Source organism: Engystomops pustulosus, chromosome 6, assembly GCF_040894005.1.
Source record: "Engystomops pustulosus chromosome 6, aEngPut4.maternal, whole genome shotgun sequence".
Lineage (NCBI taxonomy): Eukaryota > Metazoa > Chordata > Amphibia > Anura > Leptodactylidae > Engystomops > Engystomops pustulosus.
The window spans coordinates 32,242,514-32,262,878 of NC_092416.1; the positions used below are offsets into that span (position 1 = coordinate 32,242,514).

The window sequence follows — 20,365 nt, forward strand, 5'->3', positions numbered from 1 at the left end:
CTGGGGGTCATCTGTAAGTCAGGTGTTAATTATTGATTTAAAATTTATATTTTTATTTTTACATCACCTCTAGTGTGTTGAAATTTTCTGGTTTTTTTTTAACTAAAAAAAATATATAATATCTGACACTAGTGGTAGGTTTTTTTCTTACTAAATTTCTGGAGATTGGAGTAACTGTATTCTGTATAATGAAACATTCAGGCCCCTCTGCACTGTCCATTGGCACAGAGTTCTATAGTCTCTCTGTTCTTACAGTACAGAAGCCTTGGCTATGTTTGTAGTATTACCTTCTTTCCTCCACACTTGGAGAACATCTCCTAGTTTTACATAGTTTTGAAACATAGAAGAGAACTCTTATGTTTATAATATATTCATATATAAGTGTTGGGTGGGTTGTACATTTGTGTGTGTCGTCTGACTTAGGGTACATTCAGATGCCCATCTATGGGGACGTATATGCGGGGGCATCTACGCCCCCATCGATGGCAATGGCAGCTTAGCTGTACACCAGGAAAAGACAGAGACTGCTCTATCTTTCCGTGACTGTGGGTCGTGCGACGCTGTTTCCCGTGGTAGGGTCACCTCCTCCTCCACTCCAACGCATACCGCCAGGTGAATGCACCATAAGGGTCATTTCACACTGTGGTATCGGCCTGTGATCATGGGCCATGAAGCATCCTGTGTCATGGACAGACCACACTGCAGTAACAGGATTCCTTGCATCATAAGGATATGTGATGCAAGGAATCCCTGCATCCCCCCCCCCCTCTAAATAGTAGTACCATTGATTAGAGGAGGAAGCAGAGGTTCTTTTCATTATAGAACAATATGGTGCAATCCTGTTCTTACAGTATGGTCAGCCTGGGACACAGGACTCTGTATGGTCTATGATCACAGGCTGATCTCACTGTTTGTGAAACAGAATTATTGTCAGTCTTGAAATCTAGCTTACAAAAAACAGCCTTAACATACAAACTGGCTGCATCTTGAAGGGGTTAACGGAATTGGCCACTTTTCAATAAATCTCTTCCATTAGACATGTCTCTGCGTGTATGTGTACCTGTTTCAGCTTCAGCTTTTCTCGGTCCTCCGCATGCTGCCCTCTCAGTCTCACCTTTTCACAGATCGTTTTCACTGACAGAGACAGAGGGAGGAGGGAGTAGGGAGTAGGATGTGTCATAATCTCCTCCTTCTATTCATAGGTGCTCAGACTTGTAAACAAAGGGGCATGGAGAGTCTGCACAATGTACAGAAGTAAGTGGCAGGACTGCTAAATCACTTGATGAACATTCAGGGATTATCCACAAGGCAGTAAAGGCACATGGGCAAGTTGTAAAATGTAAAGGAGTGACCAAGCCCTTTAAGAAGCTTCTGGGGCTGATCTGTGATATGCTAAAGAAAAAAAAAAAACTGTACGTTTGGATTTGAGTTCTAAGTTCTTTCTCTCTTAATGTTAGAACAGTGTTGCATTGTGTTCCCTCATTTATCCATTTTTTTTTATTCATTATCTAAGCAATCTGCCCAATTTTTAACAGGAGGCTGCATAAAGTGGCTGCTTACCTGCTCTGTTTCTGTGACTAAAAGGGCTCCTGCTTAGGAATGTGTGCAGCACGTGTAAATAGGCCGTCTTCTGGCCTAAAAGCTGCGCCAGAACTCTAATAGTTAATACTGTTCCGGCTTGGCCTATCGTCTGGTAGACGGAACATCCTTGAATTATATTTCTATATGATGCAGGGACTCCCATACACTACACTCCATGTGCAGCCCATGGGATTGTGCCACCATACGGCTGCACACGTTCATGTAAGAGCCATAAACTGGTGAACATTTTGAGACGTGACGCATTTGCATGGCGTTTTCTATTGATGCGGTGTCAGGCTTGTGGGTTAGAGATTAGCGGACAAAGACATACGGGTTGAGTGGGTGACCTTGGACATATTGCCAGAGTGGCAGACGGGTGATCTTGGACATATTGCCAGATTGGCAGACGAACATCCAATTCAGGAAATTGACGCCCCTAGCCGTGGTTAGGATTTGCCAGGGGGCCATATGGACTTTGCCCGGGGTCGGTGGGACTGGACTGCACCAGGCGAGCTAATAATAAGCCGCGTATGTTCGCATTACCAAAATAAGTTAACATTTTATAGCCTGTACAATGGGACAATACAAATCTGCGGTCAATGGTGCTGGTTTGATCCGGCTGTGTGCCCATACAGCAGGTTACCACCACATTTGGGTTTTCAGTACACTCGGGAGAAATTGGGCATCAAACTTTGCAGAGCATTTCATCATTTTAGTCATTATGAAAGTGTCATTTTTGGCCTAAATGAATGTATTTTCCAAAAAAAGTCAAAAGTTTCTAAATTGCAGGTCCATTTTGTTTTAACCCATGTGAAACACTTATGATAGACTTAAAGGAGTTATCCGGGTTTAAAAAAATTTTTATGGCCGGGCTGGGGAGGGCTATTTAAACATAATAAACATCTACTTACCTCCTCCGGTGCTGCCGATGTCCCGCGCCGCGGCCCGTCTTCTCCGTGCGCCGGTTTCATTACACCGGCGCACAGGGAGCTTCCGGCCGGCCGGCAGCTCCCATGCGCACCATCTCCCAGCGCTTACAACGCTGAGAGATAGGGACGCATGGGAGGAGCCGGCCACAACGCGGACCGGAAGCTCCCTGTGCGCGGCTTCCGTGCCCCTGTTTGTTTACAGGGGCACGGATCGAATTGACCGCGGCGCGGGACATCGGCGGCGCCGGAGGGGGTAAGTCCATGTTTATTATGTTTAACTAGCCCTCCCCAGCCCGGCCATAAAAAAAAATTTAAACCCGGATAACCCCTTTAATAGAAGTTGTTTTACATACATTGAGGGGTGAAGTTTCTATAGCTGGGTAATTAATGGACTTTTACTATTATTTAGGCCTTTTAAAGTCACTTGATAGCTGAGTTGTCCCTCAAAATGTGAGTTTTAGCAATTTTCATGAAAATGAGAAAATTGCACCTAAAGTTCTGCGCCTCATAACATCCTAGAAAAAGGAAAGGACCTATAAAATATTAATCTAACATAAAGCAGACATTCTGGAAATGTTAATTTAACTTTTTGGGTAGTTTTACTTCCTGCCTGGAAAGCGGAACATTTCAAACTTGGAAAATTAAGAATTTTTACAAACTTTTGCCAAATTTTCCCCTTTTTTTTCAGAACGAAATGCAAAACTTATCACTAAAATTGTACAACTTACATGAAGTACAATGTGTCACGAGAAAACAATCTCAAAATCCCCTGGATATGTTAAAGCGTTCCGAAGTTATAACCAATTATCGTGACCAAGGGCAGATTAGAAAAATCGAATCTAGTCATTGAGCTGAAAACTGGTGTTGATGATAAGGGGTTAAAATTAAAAAAATAATTTTATAAACAACTGTGATAAAATGAAAGCTCTGATTGGTTGCAGTGGGCAACTCTCACACACTTCTTATACATGTCCCCCATGTGTCTATGACATGTTACACACCTTACCATACAGCTTTATAAAGCACTGGGGGCATAGTTTTGATTTTTCCATGGTGAAAAACTTATTTGCATATTCCTTACCTATTCATTATTTTGGAAACCTTATGGACCCCATTGTAGTGAATTGAATCCACTGTTGTCTATGGGATTTGTGATGCAATTCTAGTTATGTAGGCCCCTCTGCTATAATCATATCCCAGGTTACACAAGGCATCCTGTTTATATCCCCTGGTCTTCTATAGAATTTGCCAGAATTCTGGCGGAACGTTTTGCTCGCAGTCCGTGTTTCCAGGGGGGACTGTTTATATTGTTGCACCGCTTCCCTGGAGAAGGCCGCGATGCTTCCGTGTTATGGTTGTGCGGCGCTTTCTAATTGGTGGGATCGTTGGCGGTGTCACGTGGCGCGCTTTCCTGACGGGTGCCGCGGTTGGACATACTTGTGGGAAAAGCGATTGTCTCATTGCTTTAGTCTTGCTATGAGAGCGGTACAGGGGGAGATGCAGTGAAGGTGCCTATAGCTCTGCTCTGTCCTGTGTTATCAGCTGCCACTAATGGCTGACAGCGGGATGACAGGCAGAGGGGTGAAGCGCAGTGTAAACGTCCTGCTGCAGTGTGAATGGGGCTCATGCACCTATGTGGCTACTAAGATGGAAGAATTCTGCGCCCATGTATCTGATCACCTGGGGGCCCGGCACCTGGGGCCAGCAGACGAGGCCATGGACTGTGAGGGTGAGCTCTGCCTGCAGGGAGCTGGGGATTTGGGTGGTTTTATTTTGTAGTCTCCATTTACTAAAAATAAAAGAGAAACTTTCATGCAAATTTATGATTTTTTTTTTAAATAATTGCAATGAGCACAAGTATTTGGGTGTCCTCTCCACCACCCACTGCCATCGTGTCGGTGTACGACCACTACGGTGGCCACTACAAGTTCCCCTCTCGGCTACAGTCCTGAAAATATGTCCGCCAGCCTATGTAAGACATTAAAAGGGGTGTCTGAAAATTGAGCTGATGAGGTCCCTATGATTCTGCAAATGGGAGTCCTTTATCCCCTTGTAGTCTAAAGGCTGGCGGACATTATAGACTACCTCGCTCTTCTATCTTCATCGTTCCCATTGAGTAGAGTGTGACCATTGCTACAAGCATGTGGGACACAAGACCCCCTGTTTTCTTTATCCGTGGGGTCCCTGTAATTAGTCATATTACTTTGTGACAACCCCTTTAAATGATGACTGCATGGTCACTCAGCATTCACCAGAGGGTATTAGTGTATCTTTAGGGATCCATTCACACTGTGTTTTGCAAGAACGTTAGACAAATTAAATAAGACATTAGTTTTGTTGCATGTATTCTTTGTCAAAATTTGTAAGAATTTCTAAGGAAGGGTCTCCTGCCATAGGTTGGAGATTTATGTATGTTGAATACTTAACGTACGTAGGATTTTGTTCTGCTTCTCTTCTGTTACAGACGAGTTTTGTTGCCTGTGGCAAGACTGCGGCTTTTTCTCCCTGGAGAGCCAGCTGGAACTTTTCCGCCATGTTTATTTTCACTGCTACCATACAAAGTTGAAGCATCTGGGCCTCCAGGCGTTACAGAGTCAACCGGATCTGATTCCTTGCCAGCTAGACACACAGAGCCGCAACATGATTCCAGAACTGCAGGAAAGCTTCTTGTGTATGTGGGATCAGTGCGAGGTGAGCAACCAAACCTTCTGTCTCAGCTAATCTCTTGTTTTACTTACTTACAGTGTATGTAACCCAGAACCAGCCCCCTTTAGGACGCAGCCAGTTTATAACCTAAAGGGCTATTCCCACAAAGACAAGATTCTTAAATATACTCAGGATAACAAAATAACACATTCTCTAGTTATTAAAAAAACTTATTTGCATATTCTTTACCTATTCATAGCTAAATAAACGTGTAGATGAACCCTGGAACCTGATAATCTAAGCACATTGTCAGCACACTGTATCTCATAGCACACATGGATCATATTGTGACTGCTTGGAGATTATCACTGAGTGATAGGAGCTAAAACATGTTTTGTAATTTTAACATGATAATGCTAAACCTAATAAATCTATAATTTTTGCATTGTTATTTTCCAAGTGGCTTAACTCTATTGATTTTTGGTCTGTATAGCTGGTTGAGAGCTTGTTTTTTTGCGGACAGCCCAGGGGTTTCTCTCAGATCACGGGGTTGCGATACCGCAGATCGGAGCCGTCATCGAGGAAATACAAAGTTTAAGTGGTAATCTACCACTGATAAACCTTGTGTAACAGCCGTGGTCAGAGCGAGCTCCAGTTGCAACTGTTAACCATTTTAAATGCCTCCGCCTACTCCCCCCCCCCCCCCAAAGTGCTTTTTAAGGGTTAACACTTGCAACCGGATCTCGCTCTGACCATGGTTGTTACATGTGGTTGTCAGTGGTAGATTATCACTGAAACCCATGTTTCCCTGTGACGGCTCAGCTCCGATGTAGAGCTGAATGGTCATCGAGTCCGTGACGTACTATTACGGCATGGAGCATGATTAGCCGATCTCCACGCCGTAATAGTACGCCAAGAGATTGAAGGAACACCCCAGCCAATGCAAATGCTTTGAATAATGCCTGGTGCAGAGCTTGAAGGGAGGAACATGATTTATTATCATTGAATTCCTAGAATCTGGAGTCCTGCTCCTCCCTTTAGGCCCTGTACAGGGTATAATTCAATGTATCAGGTGTGACTGGAGTGTTCCTTTATGGTACTATACCTCATAGTTGGAGTTATTGAGGTTTGTGCCTGGTAATCAATGGTTTCTACTAGAGATGAGCGAGCACTAAAATGCTCGGGTACTCGTTATTCGAGACGAACTTTTCCCGATGCTCGAGTGCTCGTTTCGAGTAACGAGCCCCATTGACGTCAATGGGAGACTCGAGCATTTTTCAAGGGGACCAAGGCTCTGCACAGGGAAGCTTGGCCAAACACCTGGGAACCTCAGAAAAGGATGGAAACACCACGGAAATGGACAGGAAACAGCAGGGACAGCATGCATGGATGCCTCTGAGGCTGCTTAATCGCACCATTATGCCAAAATTATGGGCAACAGCATGGCCATGACAGAGTGACCGAATGAGGCTAGATAGCATCTAAAACATCCAATAATTGACCCTGACACTATAGGGGACGGCATGCAGAGGCAGCAGCGGCAGGCTAGAGTGTGTCATGGCAACATACCCTAAATGGACTCAGGCTTCAAACCAATGGGTGGCAGAGAGGAACCAAAGGAGGTGAGCAAGAAGCGCTCAAATAATATCGGTACATGATAAAAGTTTGCCAGTATATTTTGTGGATTACACAGCAGGGTGGCGACAAAGTTAACAAGTTTGATGTGGAAGCCATGAAAACAACCCAAAATTCTGCCTGACACAGCTCGTTTGATAAGGGGACCATGTATGGAGGCAGTGAACTAGTAGTAGATTAAAGGTGCTGCAGTTAAAACTATGTTAGTTGGATCTTGGGATGGAGCTGGCGCTCCGCTGCCAGGCGAGCTTTCGCCAATCCAAGCCCCTGTCTCTAGGCTACTCCCCAAACAGCACTTCTAAGAACCTTTTGTATAAGATCAAGTGTAGTAGCGTTCTTATAAGTTTGGGATATGGCGGGTGAGGGGAATGTAAACAGATGCGCAAGAAGCGCTGAAATAATATCCCTAAATGGTAAAAGTTTGCAAGTATATTTTGTGGCTTACACAGCAGGGTGGCGACAAAGTTAACAAGTTTGATGTGGAATGCCCTGTAATAGCTCTTGGGCGGTGTGCCTTTTATCACCTAGGCTCAGCAGTTTGAGCACCGCCTGCTGTCGCTTAGCGACGGCATTGCTGCTGTGCCTAGAGCTACCGACTGATGGCGCCATGCCCACGGATGGTAGTTCGGAGGAGGAGGTGGAGGAGGGGTGGGAGGAGGAGGAGGCATAGTAGGCCTGAAACACCTGGACCGAGGTAGGCCCCGCAATCCTCTGCGTCGGCAGTATATGACCAGCCCCAGGGTCAGACTCGGTCCCAGCCTGCACCAAGTTAACCCAATGTGCCGTCAGCGATATATAGTGGCCCTGCCCGGCAGCACTCGTCCACGTGTCCGTGGTCAGGTGGACCTTGTCAGAAACGGCGTTGGTGAGGGCACGGATTATGTTGTCTGACACGTGCTGGTGCAGGGCTGGGACGGCACATCGGGAAAAGTAGTGGCGGCTGGGGACCGAATACCGAGGGGCGGCCGCCGCCATGAGGCTGCGAAAGGCCTCGGTCTCTACTAGCCTATAGGGCAGCATCTCCAGGCTTAGCAATCTGGAGATGTGCACATTAAGGGCTTGGGCGTGCGGGTGGGTTGCACTATATTTGCGTTTCCGCTCCAGCGTCTGGGGTATGGAGAGCTGAACGCTGGTGGATGCTGTGGAGGATCGTGGAGGCGACGATGGGGTTTTTGTGGCAGGGTCCTGGGCAGGGGGCTGACTATCAGCTGACACAGGGGAAGGAGCAGTGGTGTGCACGGCCGGAGGTGAACGCGCTTGTTGCCACTGAGTGGGGTGTTTAGCATTCATATGCCTGCGCATACTGGTGGTAGTTAAGCTATTAGTGGTGGAACCCCTGCTGATCCTGGTTTGGCAAATGTGGCACACCACAGTCCGTCGGTCATCCGGTGTTTCCTTAAAGAACCTCCAGACTTCTGAAAATCTAGCCCTCGCCGCAGGAGCCCTCGCCACGGGAGCTTCACTAGTTGACACATTTGGCGCTGATGCACCAGCTCTGGCCCTGCCTCTCCGTCTGGCCCCACCACTGCCTCTTCCAACCTGTTCTGGTCGAGGACTCTCCTCCGTCTCAGAAGCACTGTGTTCACCCGGCCTCTCAACCCAGCTTGGGTCTGTCACCTCATCATCCTCCGATCCCTCAGTCTGCTCCCCCCTCGGACTTCCTGCCCTGACAACAACTTCCCCACTGTCTGACAACCGTGTCTCCTCATCGTCGGACACCTCTTTACACACTTCTTCCAGTACGTCAACAAGGTCATCATCACCCACAGACTGCGACTGGTGGAAAACCTGGGCATCGGAAAATTGCTCATCAGCAACCGGACAAGTGGTTTGTGACTGTGGGAAGGGTCCAGAAAACAGTTCCTCAGAGTATGCCGGTTCAAATGGCAAATTTTGCTGGGAGGGGGCAGACTGGGGGGGAGGAGGCTGAGGTGCAGGAGCTGGAGGAGTGCCGATTTCGGTGACATGGGTGGACTGCGTGGAAGACTGACTGGTGGACAAATTGCTCGAAGCATTGTCGGCAATCCACGACATCACCTGTTCGCACTGTTCTGGCCTCAACAGTGCTCTACCACGAGTCCCAGTAACTTCAGACATGAACCTAGGGAGTGTAGCTCTGCGGCGTTCCCCTGCTCCCTCATAAGCAGTTGGTGTCTCACCCCGCCCAGGACCACGGCCTCTGACCCCTGCAGTAGTTGGACGCCCACGTCCCCGCCCTCGTCCTCTACCCCTAGCCCTCGGGTTAAACGTTTTGAAAATGAAAGTTATAACTTTAATTTTTTTTTTACTTTTTTTTTGTTTTTTTGTTTTTTTTTTTTGTGTGTGTTTTTTAGTTTTTAAAACCAAACGATGCTATCCTATTGCTATGGCTATTTTCTAGCCAAGTATGAAAGCACACTGCTATGCCAGATGAGATGACGCTGAGTTATGAAAAAAATAAACGTAAAATACAAAAGGAAATGGCAGACTGTGCCTAATTGAAATCCAACCCCGGGCCCTAATAAATTTTCCCACTTCGGTCTTTGCTATGGATATGTGCGTCACTAAGCGCAAAACACAGTGGTCGCAAGTCTCACTACAAATTGCTCACAATTTCCTAGTAGATGCACTGCAGCAACTACAGCCACCAGCAGATCAACCAGAAATCAAATATATATAACGCTACTGTAGGCGTAAGTAAGACGTTTGGATTCTCCTATGGCTATTTTCTAGCCAAGTATTACAGCACACTGCTATGCCAGATGAGATGATTCTGAGTTATTAAAAAAATAAACGTAAAATAAAAAGAAACTGGCAGACTCTGCCTAATTGAAATCAAACCCCTAATAAATTGTCCCACTTTGGTGTTTGAGGTGGATATGTGTGTCACTAAGAGCTAAACACAACGGTAGCAAGTCCCCTGCTAATTCCTCACAATATGGTACTAGCTGCACTACTAGTGCCAGCAAGCCCAGCCACAAGCAAATAAAAAAAAAAAGTATAACGTTATTGTAGCCCTAAGAAGGGCTGTTGGGTTGTTGTAGAATCACTCCTGCCTAACAGTAAGCTAATAGAACACCCTAACGCTTTCCCTGACCAGCAGCAGCTCTCTCCCTAGCGGCATCCAGACACAGAATGATCCGAGCAGCGCGGGCAGCGGCTAGTCTATCCCAGGGTCACCTGATCTGGCCAGCCAACCACTGCTATCTACGTGTAAGGGTACCACGTCATGCTGGGTGGAGTGCAGAGTCTCCTGGCTTGTGATTGGCTCTGGCTCTGTTTCTGGCCGCCAAAAAGCAAAACGGCGGGAGCTGCCATTTTCTCGAGCGGGCGAAATACTCGTCCGAGCAACGAGCAGTTACGAGTACGCTAATGCTCGATCGAGCATCAAGCTCGGACGAGTATGTTCGCTCATCTCTAGTTTCTACCTACCAAAAAAGGGCAACCGGAGAACTAGATAAAGTAAACCCAGATTCACACCTCCCAGGGGGTTGTTTTGTATACGTTCAAAATATAAGTCAGGAAAGCTCCTGGCATATTTTCACTTAGTGTATCCATAGACATATACTGCTAGGTGGGGGCATCTTCTTGCCTGCATCTGCTCAGTATACATTGTATCCTGTGGGAAACACAGGATGGAAAGGCGCAGCAAGCTACACCATTCCATCCTGTTCCTCCCAGAGGGAGGCTGTGGGTTACTGATGCAAAGTAATGCACCCACTTCTGACCTCCGCTTAGCCTAAGCTCTGAGACCTCTCTAGTGATGTCACTGTCTATATAAGAAAATTAACATCACTGGGAAACACCCTGAGCATCGGCAGCAACCAATAGCAATGTTCACACCTCTTCTCGTTCCAAGGGGGAAAGAAGGAACAGGACAGCTTAACCCACTTTAAGTGCATACAGAGGGAATATGTTCTAGCCCATTGTTGTAAGGATACCTTGGGAATCTTCCCAATGTATCCTTACAGCAGAGGATTAAAATGTGGTGGGGATATAGCCTAATGTCCCCCCAAAACTCATTAGAGTAAAAGCGAGGCAGTGTGATAGAGCTAGGGTAGCATGAAAGAGTCTCAACCGGTTGTATAGGACTGCAGAACTGTCAAAATGGGTGATATTCATAAAAAGAAGCAAACCTGTAAACTATTTAGTATCCGTGTAAGATACAATATAAGATTCAAAAGCGCTCACCTACTCCATGGGTTATAGACAGTGAGAAAGGGGCTCATCCACACAGATCTAAGCAAGGTAATAAATCTACAAAGATTCCACCTGTACGTGAAAGTGGGTTTTATACGGTGGTCAGATCCCATGGAAATTAGTTGGGTTTTGCCGACCTCCGTCTGATAAACATGGACTCCTTTACTGGGCAGAAGCTTCTTCTTTTAAGAAATGTAAAGATTTTACTAATATGATGTATGTGCTTTTAAACCTGACAATTTTGTGTCTCCCCTCCCCCACTTTAGAGCTCATTTGACAACGCCGAGTGGTACTACAGACATGTCGACTCTCACGGTCTGAGCGCAGAATATGAAGTCGCTGGTAAAGAGAACCGGGTTCTGATGTGCGGCTGGAAAGGTGAGGAGCAGAGGTCCCGCTATTTTTTTTTTTTTTTTTTCAAAGAGATTTAAAAATACTTCAATGGTAAGAGGAATATTTTTATCCCAGGATGGTTTGCTTCTGGAATACTGATGATGTCATCACTGACTTCACTGTATACCCAGACATTAGTATGCAAAGCACTGTGAAAGGGGACTGATTTTATTGGCCCCCTGTCACAGGGCAGGATCGAGCTGTCAGCATGACAGCCCGATCCTGCCAATAACAACAGACAGGGAAGTTTCTATGGTATTTGGTTGACAGGGCTTTAGAATAGTATCCCCCTCCCAACACATACTACTTACAATAGTAATTAACTTTATTACATGCTGCAGAACCCCTGCGCACGCACACCCGAGCTGCTGCAGAACCTCTGCGTGCATACACCAGAGCACATTGTGATTGTAAATATCAGTGTAAGTGGAACCTTTCAGTTTCTTTTCCTCTGTTTATTCCCAGACTGTGACTGTTCATGTAAAAGTCGATGCAAGCTCCGTGAGCACCTGCGCAGTCACACACAGGAGAAAGTTGTGTCCTGTCCAAATTGCGGAGGCATGTTCTCCAACAACACTAAATTTTACGATCACCTCAGACGGCAGACATCCTTAGACCGTAAGTCTTTGCTTTATATATTACCAACTCCTCTACATCCTTGTTGATAAAATCTGTAGTCTATTGGGATGGAAGGGGTTGGTGTTTTGCAAGTTTATCAGAACCGGTCACTAGTTTTGGCGCCTCTAAACCAGTAGCCAGTCTTTGTGAGGACGTGCATCACATCCCCAACTCATCACTGGCAGGATAAAATTCTGAAAATGGTGGGACTGAAACCCAGCAGCATAAAGATGTCAATGTATCTATCATCTAGGTATCATGTATCTCTACCTATCTATTTATATATGCAGCTCTCTATATATATCTTCTAGATCTACAGCTCCCATGTTCTGATCGGGCTTGCTGGTTCCATATGTCAGCCAGAACATATCAGAAGCACTTGGTGTAGATGAATCCTAAGAGAAGTAGGAAGATTACATAATGCTTTTTAATGATTTATTATTTTATGATTTTTTTAAAAAAATTTTCTGCCATCCATTATTTAAAGCAAATCAACCGCTCAAAAAACCACACAAGAACCTACACCAACTCGCCCCCACTCCTCTTCATCTTGATCCCGGAGCGTTTGTTGATAGTCTTGACAAGCCCAGATCACCTATAAAAGAGAGTTATATAATTAGCAGCATGGAGTGCGGGACAAGATGTCCACTGCACCGGGCTGCTAATTATGCACGGCCCCGCACCTCCCTCTCGCATGTTGGAAGCATGAAAGAGTGAGGTGATGTCACGCAAGAGGCATGCAGGGGCGTGCATAATTAGCAGCCCGGAATGCTGGAAATCTTGTTCCGCACGCTATGCTGCTAATTATAAAACTCTTTTCTAGGTGATCCTGGCCAAGACTAGCGACAAATGCTCCGGGATCAAGATGAAGAGGATGTGTAGGTTGTGTTTTTTGAGTGGTTGATTTCCTTTAAATAATGGATGGCAGTAAATTAAAAAAAAAAATCTAAATAATGGGCACATTTAAAAATTTCTCCTTTATAAAAAAGCATTATGTAATCTTCCTGCTTCTCTTAGGATTCTTCTATACCAAGTGCTTCTGATATGTTCTGGCTGACATATGGAACCAGACAAACCCAATCAGAATAATGCTAATTATAACTCTCTTTTCTAGTCTAGTATATACTATCTAGTCAGATACTAGTAGAATGTTCAGAAGCTAAATGAAAGTGTATATAAACCTGGACCTTCATGATCTAAGCACATTGTTAGCACACAGCATCTCGTAGCACTGAGGAAGTGATAGGAGCTAAAATGGCAATAAAACTGAGATTAAAAATTATCTTTATTGTGTTAACATCACTAGGGGGTTATAATTTGAGAATTTTCTTTCATGGGCAAACCCCTTTAAGAGGTTGATATAACTTGATTCTGTGATGGGCATTTATCAGTTCTTGTTTGCCAGTTTCTGAAGCACTGAAATAATTCTAATACATTTTTTACGCACCGCAAGAAATTGCAATAACATTTGCAGCTATGACCCATCCAAGCCATGGAGGGGTGCGGCCCCCTGTGGAGTGGGCTGATGAGGAGTCCCTGGCCAGTGCCTGCATACTTTCTAAAAACGTGCAAATATTTTTTCGCAGGTTTTTATGCAAAACTAGACCAGGTCCGACCTGTCATACTTTTGCCCTGCAGCACAGCTACCGGACAGGACATCAAGAGTCCCACCTCTTTTTAAATGGTGACAGGTTCCAGTAGGCTATGCTAAGCTAATTTAAAAAATGACTTTGTCAGCATTCTGAATCATTTCAGTAGTTTATATAAGTTTAATTCACATTACCTGGCTCCCTGCCAGCAGCATGTAGTGGGCCCCCAGGGAGAGGCAGCTGCACCATGTGTCTCCTCATGTATTCTAACCCTCCGTTCTTAAACCACATGACAGGGAGTTGGAAGTGGGGAGGGAGTTGCATGATTGTGAAGGGAGGAGAATCACACAGGCTGCAGCTGCCCCTCCTCAGGGACTCTCCAAACACTGCTAGCAAGGAGCCAGGTAATGTGAATCATTATATATTGGTTTCAAATAAACCTAATGGCTGTAATATAGATGGAGGGTTGTCATCTATTAGGTTTACCTAGTCCTTATTGATTGATTTGTCTCCCCTAGTTGGGCATGTCACATATTGTTTAAAATCAAGATAAAAAAAGTATCAACTTCAGTGTAGTTGAAATCCCTTAATGTAATTACAATACAATTTTTAGGTTTTGATTTTGTATTTCAAAAATGTTGCCACCTAATACCTCAGCAGCAGTGGTGGTGCTGTCAGACTGAGGAATACAAACGCCAAACTCCCTTGGTAAGTAATATGGACGTATTCCCACTGCTAACATTTCAATGTTTTGGTCCCAGTAACTTTTGTGGACTCTGATGTGGCCAGGGTTACACCACATAAATTATATGGCCACCCACAAAACCCAGATGGAGACGCCATGCTGGGTTCCAGGCAATTAATGTGACTGCAGTAAAGTCTCATAGTTGTTGTTTTTATTTTGCAGAACACAGGTTCCAGTGCACACATTGCTCTAAGAGGTTTGCAACAGAGCGCCTCCTGCGGGACCACATGCGAAACCATGGTAACTGATATGTTTTGATGTACGAGTAAAACTTGTAAATTGTATATTACATAAAAAACACTTTTTAACATCATTTTACAACGTTGGGGTCGAGATGGTCATGAGATGAAGGACCATGGCGTGACCATCCTCTGTATCCATCACTGTGCCAAATTATTACCTCCCAACTACCTGAGGAGCGACAGTCTTATGAAATCACAGTAAACCTATAGGATGTGAAGTATATGAAGTACAATATCTTGGTTCCTACTAAAAATCTAAAACCTAATATATTGCCATTACTGTATGTTAAAATTGCTTGGACACGAACGCATTTGGATCCCCACAGGTAAAAGTTCTACATGTTGTTGTGACCTTTCAGAAGGGTTTAAGACCATTTTGAACGGGCAGCTTGGACCTTATACAGAGTTTATATACCGTATACATGTTTCAGGCTTCTCCCACAACCATTCTGGAATATATCCGTAACATGATGAGACTAAAAAGAGTCTTGAAAGAAAAATCCTGATGCCAGGATAATCGCACTTTATTTATCCCCATAGAGCTTTAATATTATTATACACTGCACAAATGAAAATAATGAAAGACAGAAGAAAACACATAAAACAGATTAAAAAAATACAATATTTGTTCATATCTCTTATTTCCTTCACCTTCCCCACCAGTGCATGTGGCTCTGTCTTTGCAAAAACCTATTGCAAAAACCGCTCTAGCACTCAATCTCTGGAATCCAATCACAATCAATCCAATAAATCACAGAATCCAATCACAATCGCTCCAATCAACCTCAGGATCCAATCACAATCGCTCCAATCAACCTCAGAATCCAATCACAATCGCTCCAATCAACCACAGAATCCCAGGAATCCAATCACAATCAATCCAATCAAACATAGAATCCCAGGTTTCCAATTCCCGACAAACCACTAAAACTTGCCCTCTGTATAAACGTATTCAACCTGGATCTCTCACAAGATGTGACGCAAGTTCCCCGTGAAGCTGCTGCAACAAAAAATATAACTAAAAAAATATATATAAATAACACTGTGTTGTGGTAAAATTCAAAAATTAGTGTTATGCCTAATGTCCATAGTATAAATGCAAAATGAAAAGGTACCAAAACGATGCCTTGTGCGGCCCCCACACTACTCAAAAGCTGATCCAACAGTGTTGGACCCTCCAAACCCCCCAGTTCTGTATCAGTCATTTTCCTATATTGATAAGGTTGAACTAGGATTGTGAATTGAGAAGAGGACATTGCATGTATTGTGGTTATTATCGTATTGCACATCATGAAAGTAACTCTTCCCTGTTTTGCAGTGAATCATTATAAGTGCCCCCTGTGTGACATGACCTGCCCTCTCCCTTCTACCTTACGGACTCACATTCGCTTCAGACACAGCGACGAGCGGCCATACAAGTGTCAGCAGTGTGATTACAGGTGAGGAGGCCAGCGGGGCCCTCGCTCCTATTCTTCCATATGACTGTTTGTATATTACTTTTGTATGATTTGTACAGCGCTACGGAATATGATGGCGCTATATAAATCCTTATTATTATTTGGATGGGTTACATATATACAGAACGCTGGAAAAAGCCTTAAACATCTGGTGCTTTACTGCTGCGCCGTTATAGTGAATGCACGAAGACTAGGGTGACCCTTCATTATTGAGGGCCCCAGTGGTCGGGCCCCCAGCTGGCACTTCTTAATCTTATGGACACGAGTCAAACATCTATTGTGAAAATAAACCTTTAAAGCGTATATACCACATACACTCGAGTTTTTCAGCACAAAAAAAACAACTCTGAAACCACATGTGATGGTTTAGTGGACACAGGGCATTGTATTTATATCAATTTATATTTTTAAAATGTTTTAATTTGGGTCAATGTATGCAAAAGTGTAATAAAGTTTTTTTTTTTTTTTTGTGTATTTTATTATGTATATGTTAAAAGATAAAAATCTGTTTCCTATTGTGTTTTGTAATCTAATATGTTTAGTCTTAGGCAGCAATGTAATTTGTTTATAATCTTTTTGCTATGTACATTTTTTGCTACATCGTGTGTCCGCCATGAGCTCATTTTTGGGATATTTATGTTGGATGTAGGATCCAATATGTTCCGAGGCTCCATTGCTTCCTGCATTACATACACGGTGCTTATTGATTGTGGTCCTCTCTTATGGACCCCTTGTAGTCTCTGGTATCTGGGGACCCATCCCGATTCTTCTAGACTATAGGAACCGTAACTTCACAAGCTCAATTTACAATGGCACAGGTTTGGCCCAGTACCAGATGCTGTACATTTACAACCCATAGTTCTTATTGATTCCATAGTTTCCATAGTTTTTTTTTACGGTTTTGTCTGTCCTTTGCTTTCTCAGCTGTAAGAACCTGGTGGATCTTCGGAAGCATCTGGATACACACAGCAAGTTACCTGCCTATTGCTGTGAATATGAGGACTGCAGCTTCAGCGCCCGCTCCCTGTGCTCGGTGAAGGCACATTACAGAAAAGTACACGAGGTGACCCTTCTCATGGTGTGTGGGACATAGAGGGGTTTTCCCACAAACGATAGTTAGGCCCTATCCGATGGATAGGGCCTATCTTGCTGATCAGTGGGGGTCTCGGTGCTGAGACCCCCACAGATCACAAAAACGAGAGGTCCGTCGGATTGGTCAAGCACGTCCGACTGCTCCACTATTCTGCTCCATTGATCTCTCTGGAGCTGACGGAGATCGGTGAGCGCGGCGCTCGGCAATTTCTATAGAGATTAATGAAGCAGAAGGGGCATGCGCTGCCGTCTGCTCCATTAACCGAGTGTGATGGACCCCTCCTTTTTGTGATCTGTGGGGGTCTCAGAACTGATCAGCAAGTTAGGCCCTATCCCGTGGATAGAGCCTAACTTTTGTTTGTGGGGAAAACCCCTTTAAGGAGATTTATCGGAAGTGTCTGAGAGCCGAACTGTTTTAGTTACCCATTGCAACCAATCAGAGCTCAGCTTTCACTAGCCCACAGCTGTTTATAAAATGAAAGCTGAGCTCTGATTGGTTTCCATGGGCAACTAGAACAGTTTTACAGTTTAGACACTTCTGATAAATCTCCCCCAGTTTGTGCATTTCTCGTATTCCTTATTCACCCCTTTGTTTGTTTCCCTCAGGGGGACTCAGCCCCCCGGTACAAGTGCCATGTCTGTGAGAAATGCTTCACACGCGGAAACAACCTCACTGTGCACCTCCGCAAGAAGCATCACTTTAAGTGGCCATCTGGACACCCCCGATTCAGGTAACTGAGGCCACCTCCACATACTGTACATATAAACCAGAAATATTATGCTGCCATGAGACTATAAAGTACAACTACCTGGTATCTTGCTGGACATAGTAGTTAGGGCTGTCAGAGGGGGAAGGAGACGGACTACAAAACTTTTTAGAAAATATTTATCAAAAGCCTCCACAGGTAGAATGCGATTGGTTAGAAATACCAGATTTTACCCCGTTAAACTAGACGCCCCCTCAGGTAGGGGATGAAATGTCCTTTCAATTTCCTCTTTTATGTGAAATCTCACTCAATTACCTATAAATGATCTCCTCCAAAGTCCTGTGACAATGAGCATAGAAGTGTCAGATTTTGCCTGCAGGAGTAGTGTCACTTCAGATGCCCCTAGAAAAATGCTCCTGGTGTCACATTAAAGATCTCATCCTTTAGTTCGCTGCAGGCTTGTGGTTCTGTGAGGTGGGAATTGGATTTGCTTTTTCAACTATGTCTTTAACTGCCTGTATCTCCTAGTCTGTAACTCACAGAACCACAAGCAGATACAATCTGATAGATGAGATTCTTACCTTACATGGAACAAAAACATAAAGTACTATAAAACCAAAGATAGCATCTGAAATTACCCCTTCTGCAGCCTCTAAATTTGACTTGTCTCGTGCAAATCTGACTACCCTCAGCTCATTTTCACATGATTTTGGAGGAAGGTGTTTTGTTTTGTTTCTTTTTAATTGGTAAACGGGTGAGATTTCATACAGAGGAGAGAAATATATACAGGACATTTCATCTCCTACCCGAGGGGGCTGGTGGTTTAATGGGGTACAATCTAATGACAGGTTCCCTTTAACAGCTGCCAGAGGGTGAAGCAGACTGACAATGGCTTACAGCAGGCTATATTGTAGCTGTCATAGGGGAAAAGAAGACTGAGAGACTGAAAAACTTACTAAAACTGCTACAGGGGAAATAGATTAGGGAACAAATATATAGTGGCTATTTATCAGGGCTTCTATGAACGGGAATATGAATGCGAGCTCCATGTTGAGAGTCCAAGAAGGCGGGCGAGGTTGGCGGTGTAGTGGGTGCCCCATACGTGAGCTACGGCAAACAAACTTTCTATAGTAAAAGTTTTCATGCTGCAGAATATTTCTATGCAAGGTAGGACCTGGTATGGGACTAAACACTGCGCCGCTGGCCACCAGATACATCAAGAGGCACCAGGCCTGCGCTGGAGGGGGATGCAAAATGATCATACGCTGGTGCACGAGCAATAACCCTCATAGTGTCTATGGGGGAAAGCAGCTTGAGCGAGTAGGGAAACTTACCAGGGACCTACAGGGAAGCTGACCGCCTGGTAATTACTGTATATTGTATGGGTAGTCCCAAACTTCCAGGGACCTACGAATTACAGACGAACCCCTCTGCTCACATTGACCTCTGGTGAAGCTCTCTGGTTGCAGGTAATTTACTGAGCTTCAGCTCCGGGATACCGTCTGCACTGAAGCTTGTTCCCATGACCGCCCAAAATTATGAAAAGCCAATTGTCACAGGGATAAAAAAAAACTTTTTTTTTTTTTAATAAAGTTAGACACTGTTTAGAGATTTATTAAAGGGCCAACATCACTTATGAGTAACAGAGGAGCTTCAAAGGCAGTGATAGAACTTCCCCAAACAAAGAAGTGGTTCACCCGGCACTCGCCTGCAGCCCTGCTGAAAAACCCTAAATTAGCACGGATAGAGATGGGGAGAAAAACAAAAATATAGATTTTGGTGGTGGAAACTGCGCAGGACATTGTAAAAAAAAAGCCGCTTTATGTGACCTTGATAATTGGTGTGTATTATATGTGTCAGGTATAAGGAGCACGATGACGGCTTCCTCCGCCTGCAGCTGGTGAGATACGAGAGCGTAGAACTGACGGAACAGCTGATGAAAGAGCGCGAGAAGCAGGGGGTCCCCCTGGAGGACGCCCCCACCTGTCTGGTGCTGAGCCAAGGCCCGGGTCCAGGCTCTGATGGAGTGGATTATGAGAGGACTGCGGGAGAGAAGGACTACAGGTTACTGTCAGAATGACCGGCTGCTCAGTGCAGACATTGCTTGTGAACACAGGGAGGCTTGTATCTGGGATTGTACATTTCTTCTACCTGCTGTTATCTTGGTTTAGTATGGTAATGCAGATACACAGCTTCATCTCTCACTCCAGTAACCAGAGGATGCACTTCAGGAATAGATCCTGTTTGTCCTAGGGCTACTACTGCACATGGTCAGAGATGGCGGCCTCAGACCCCGATGATGAATGTGGTCCATCAATGACTCCATACGGAAACCATCCAACTGCACACGACTTCATTACCCGTCCACTAGACTGGCAGGCCGGCCGATACACATGTGGCAGGTTATACTTTGACGATGTCCAGTTGCCCAGAGAAGTTTCAGACTGGAAGGTCCTTCCTCGGCTTGCCTATGCTTTCCTGTTTCTGGTTGACACTTTTGCATTTGCAATTCATTTTGTGTAAATAAATTAAGACATTTGGTTCTGGTGGAA

The 20,365-nt window shown here is 44.7% G+C and overlaps 1 protein-coding gene across 1 annotated transcript; it reads left to right on the plus strand.

Annotated features, from left to right (window-relative positions):
* Nucleotides 1-3,853: 3,853 nt before the first annotated feature.
* Nucleotides 3,854-20,365, plus strand: HINFP (histone H4 transcription factor). Its single transcript, XM_072155578.1, has 9 exons — nt 3,854-4,239; nt 4,975-5,201; nt 11,237-11,348; nt 11,829-11,981; nt 14,478-14,555; nt 15,876-15,996; nt 16,939-17,077; nt 17,713-17,837; nt 19,674-20,365. Exons 1-9 carry the CDS (start codon nt 4,062-4,064, stop codon nt 19,891-19,893), a joined length of 1,353 nt encoding a protein of 450 aa, XP_072011679.1. The 5' UTR covers nt 3,854-4,061; the 3' UTR covers nt 19,894-20,365.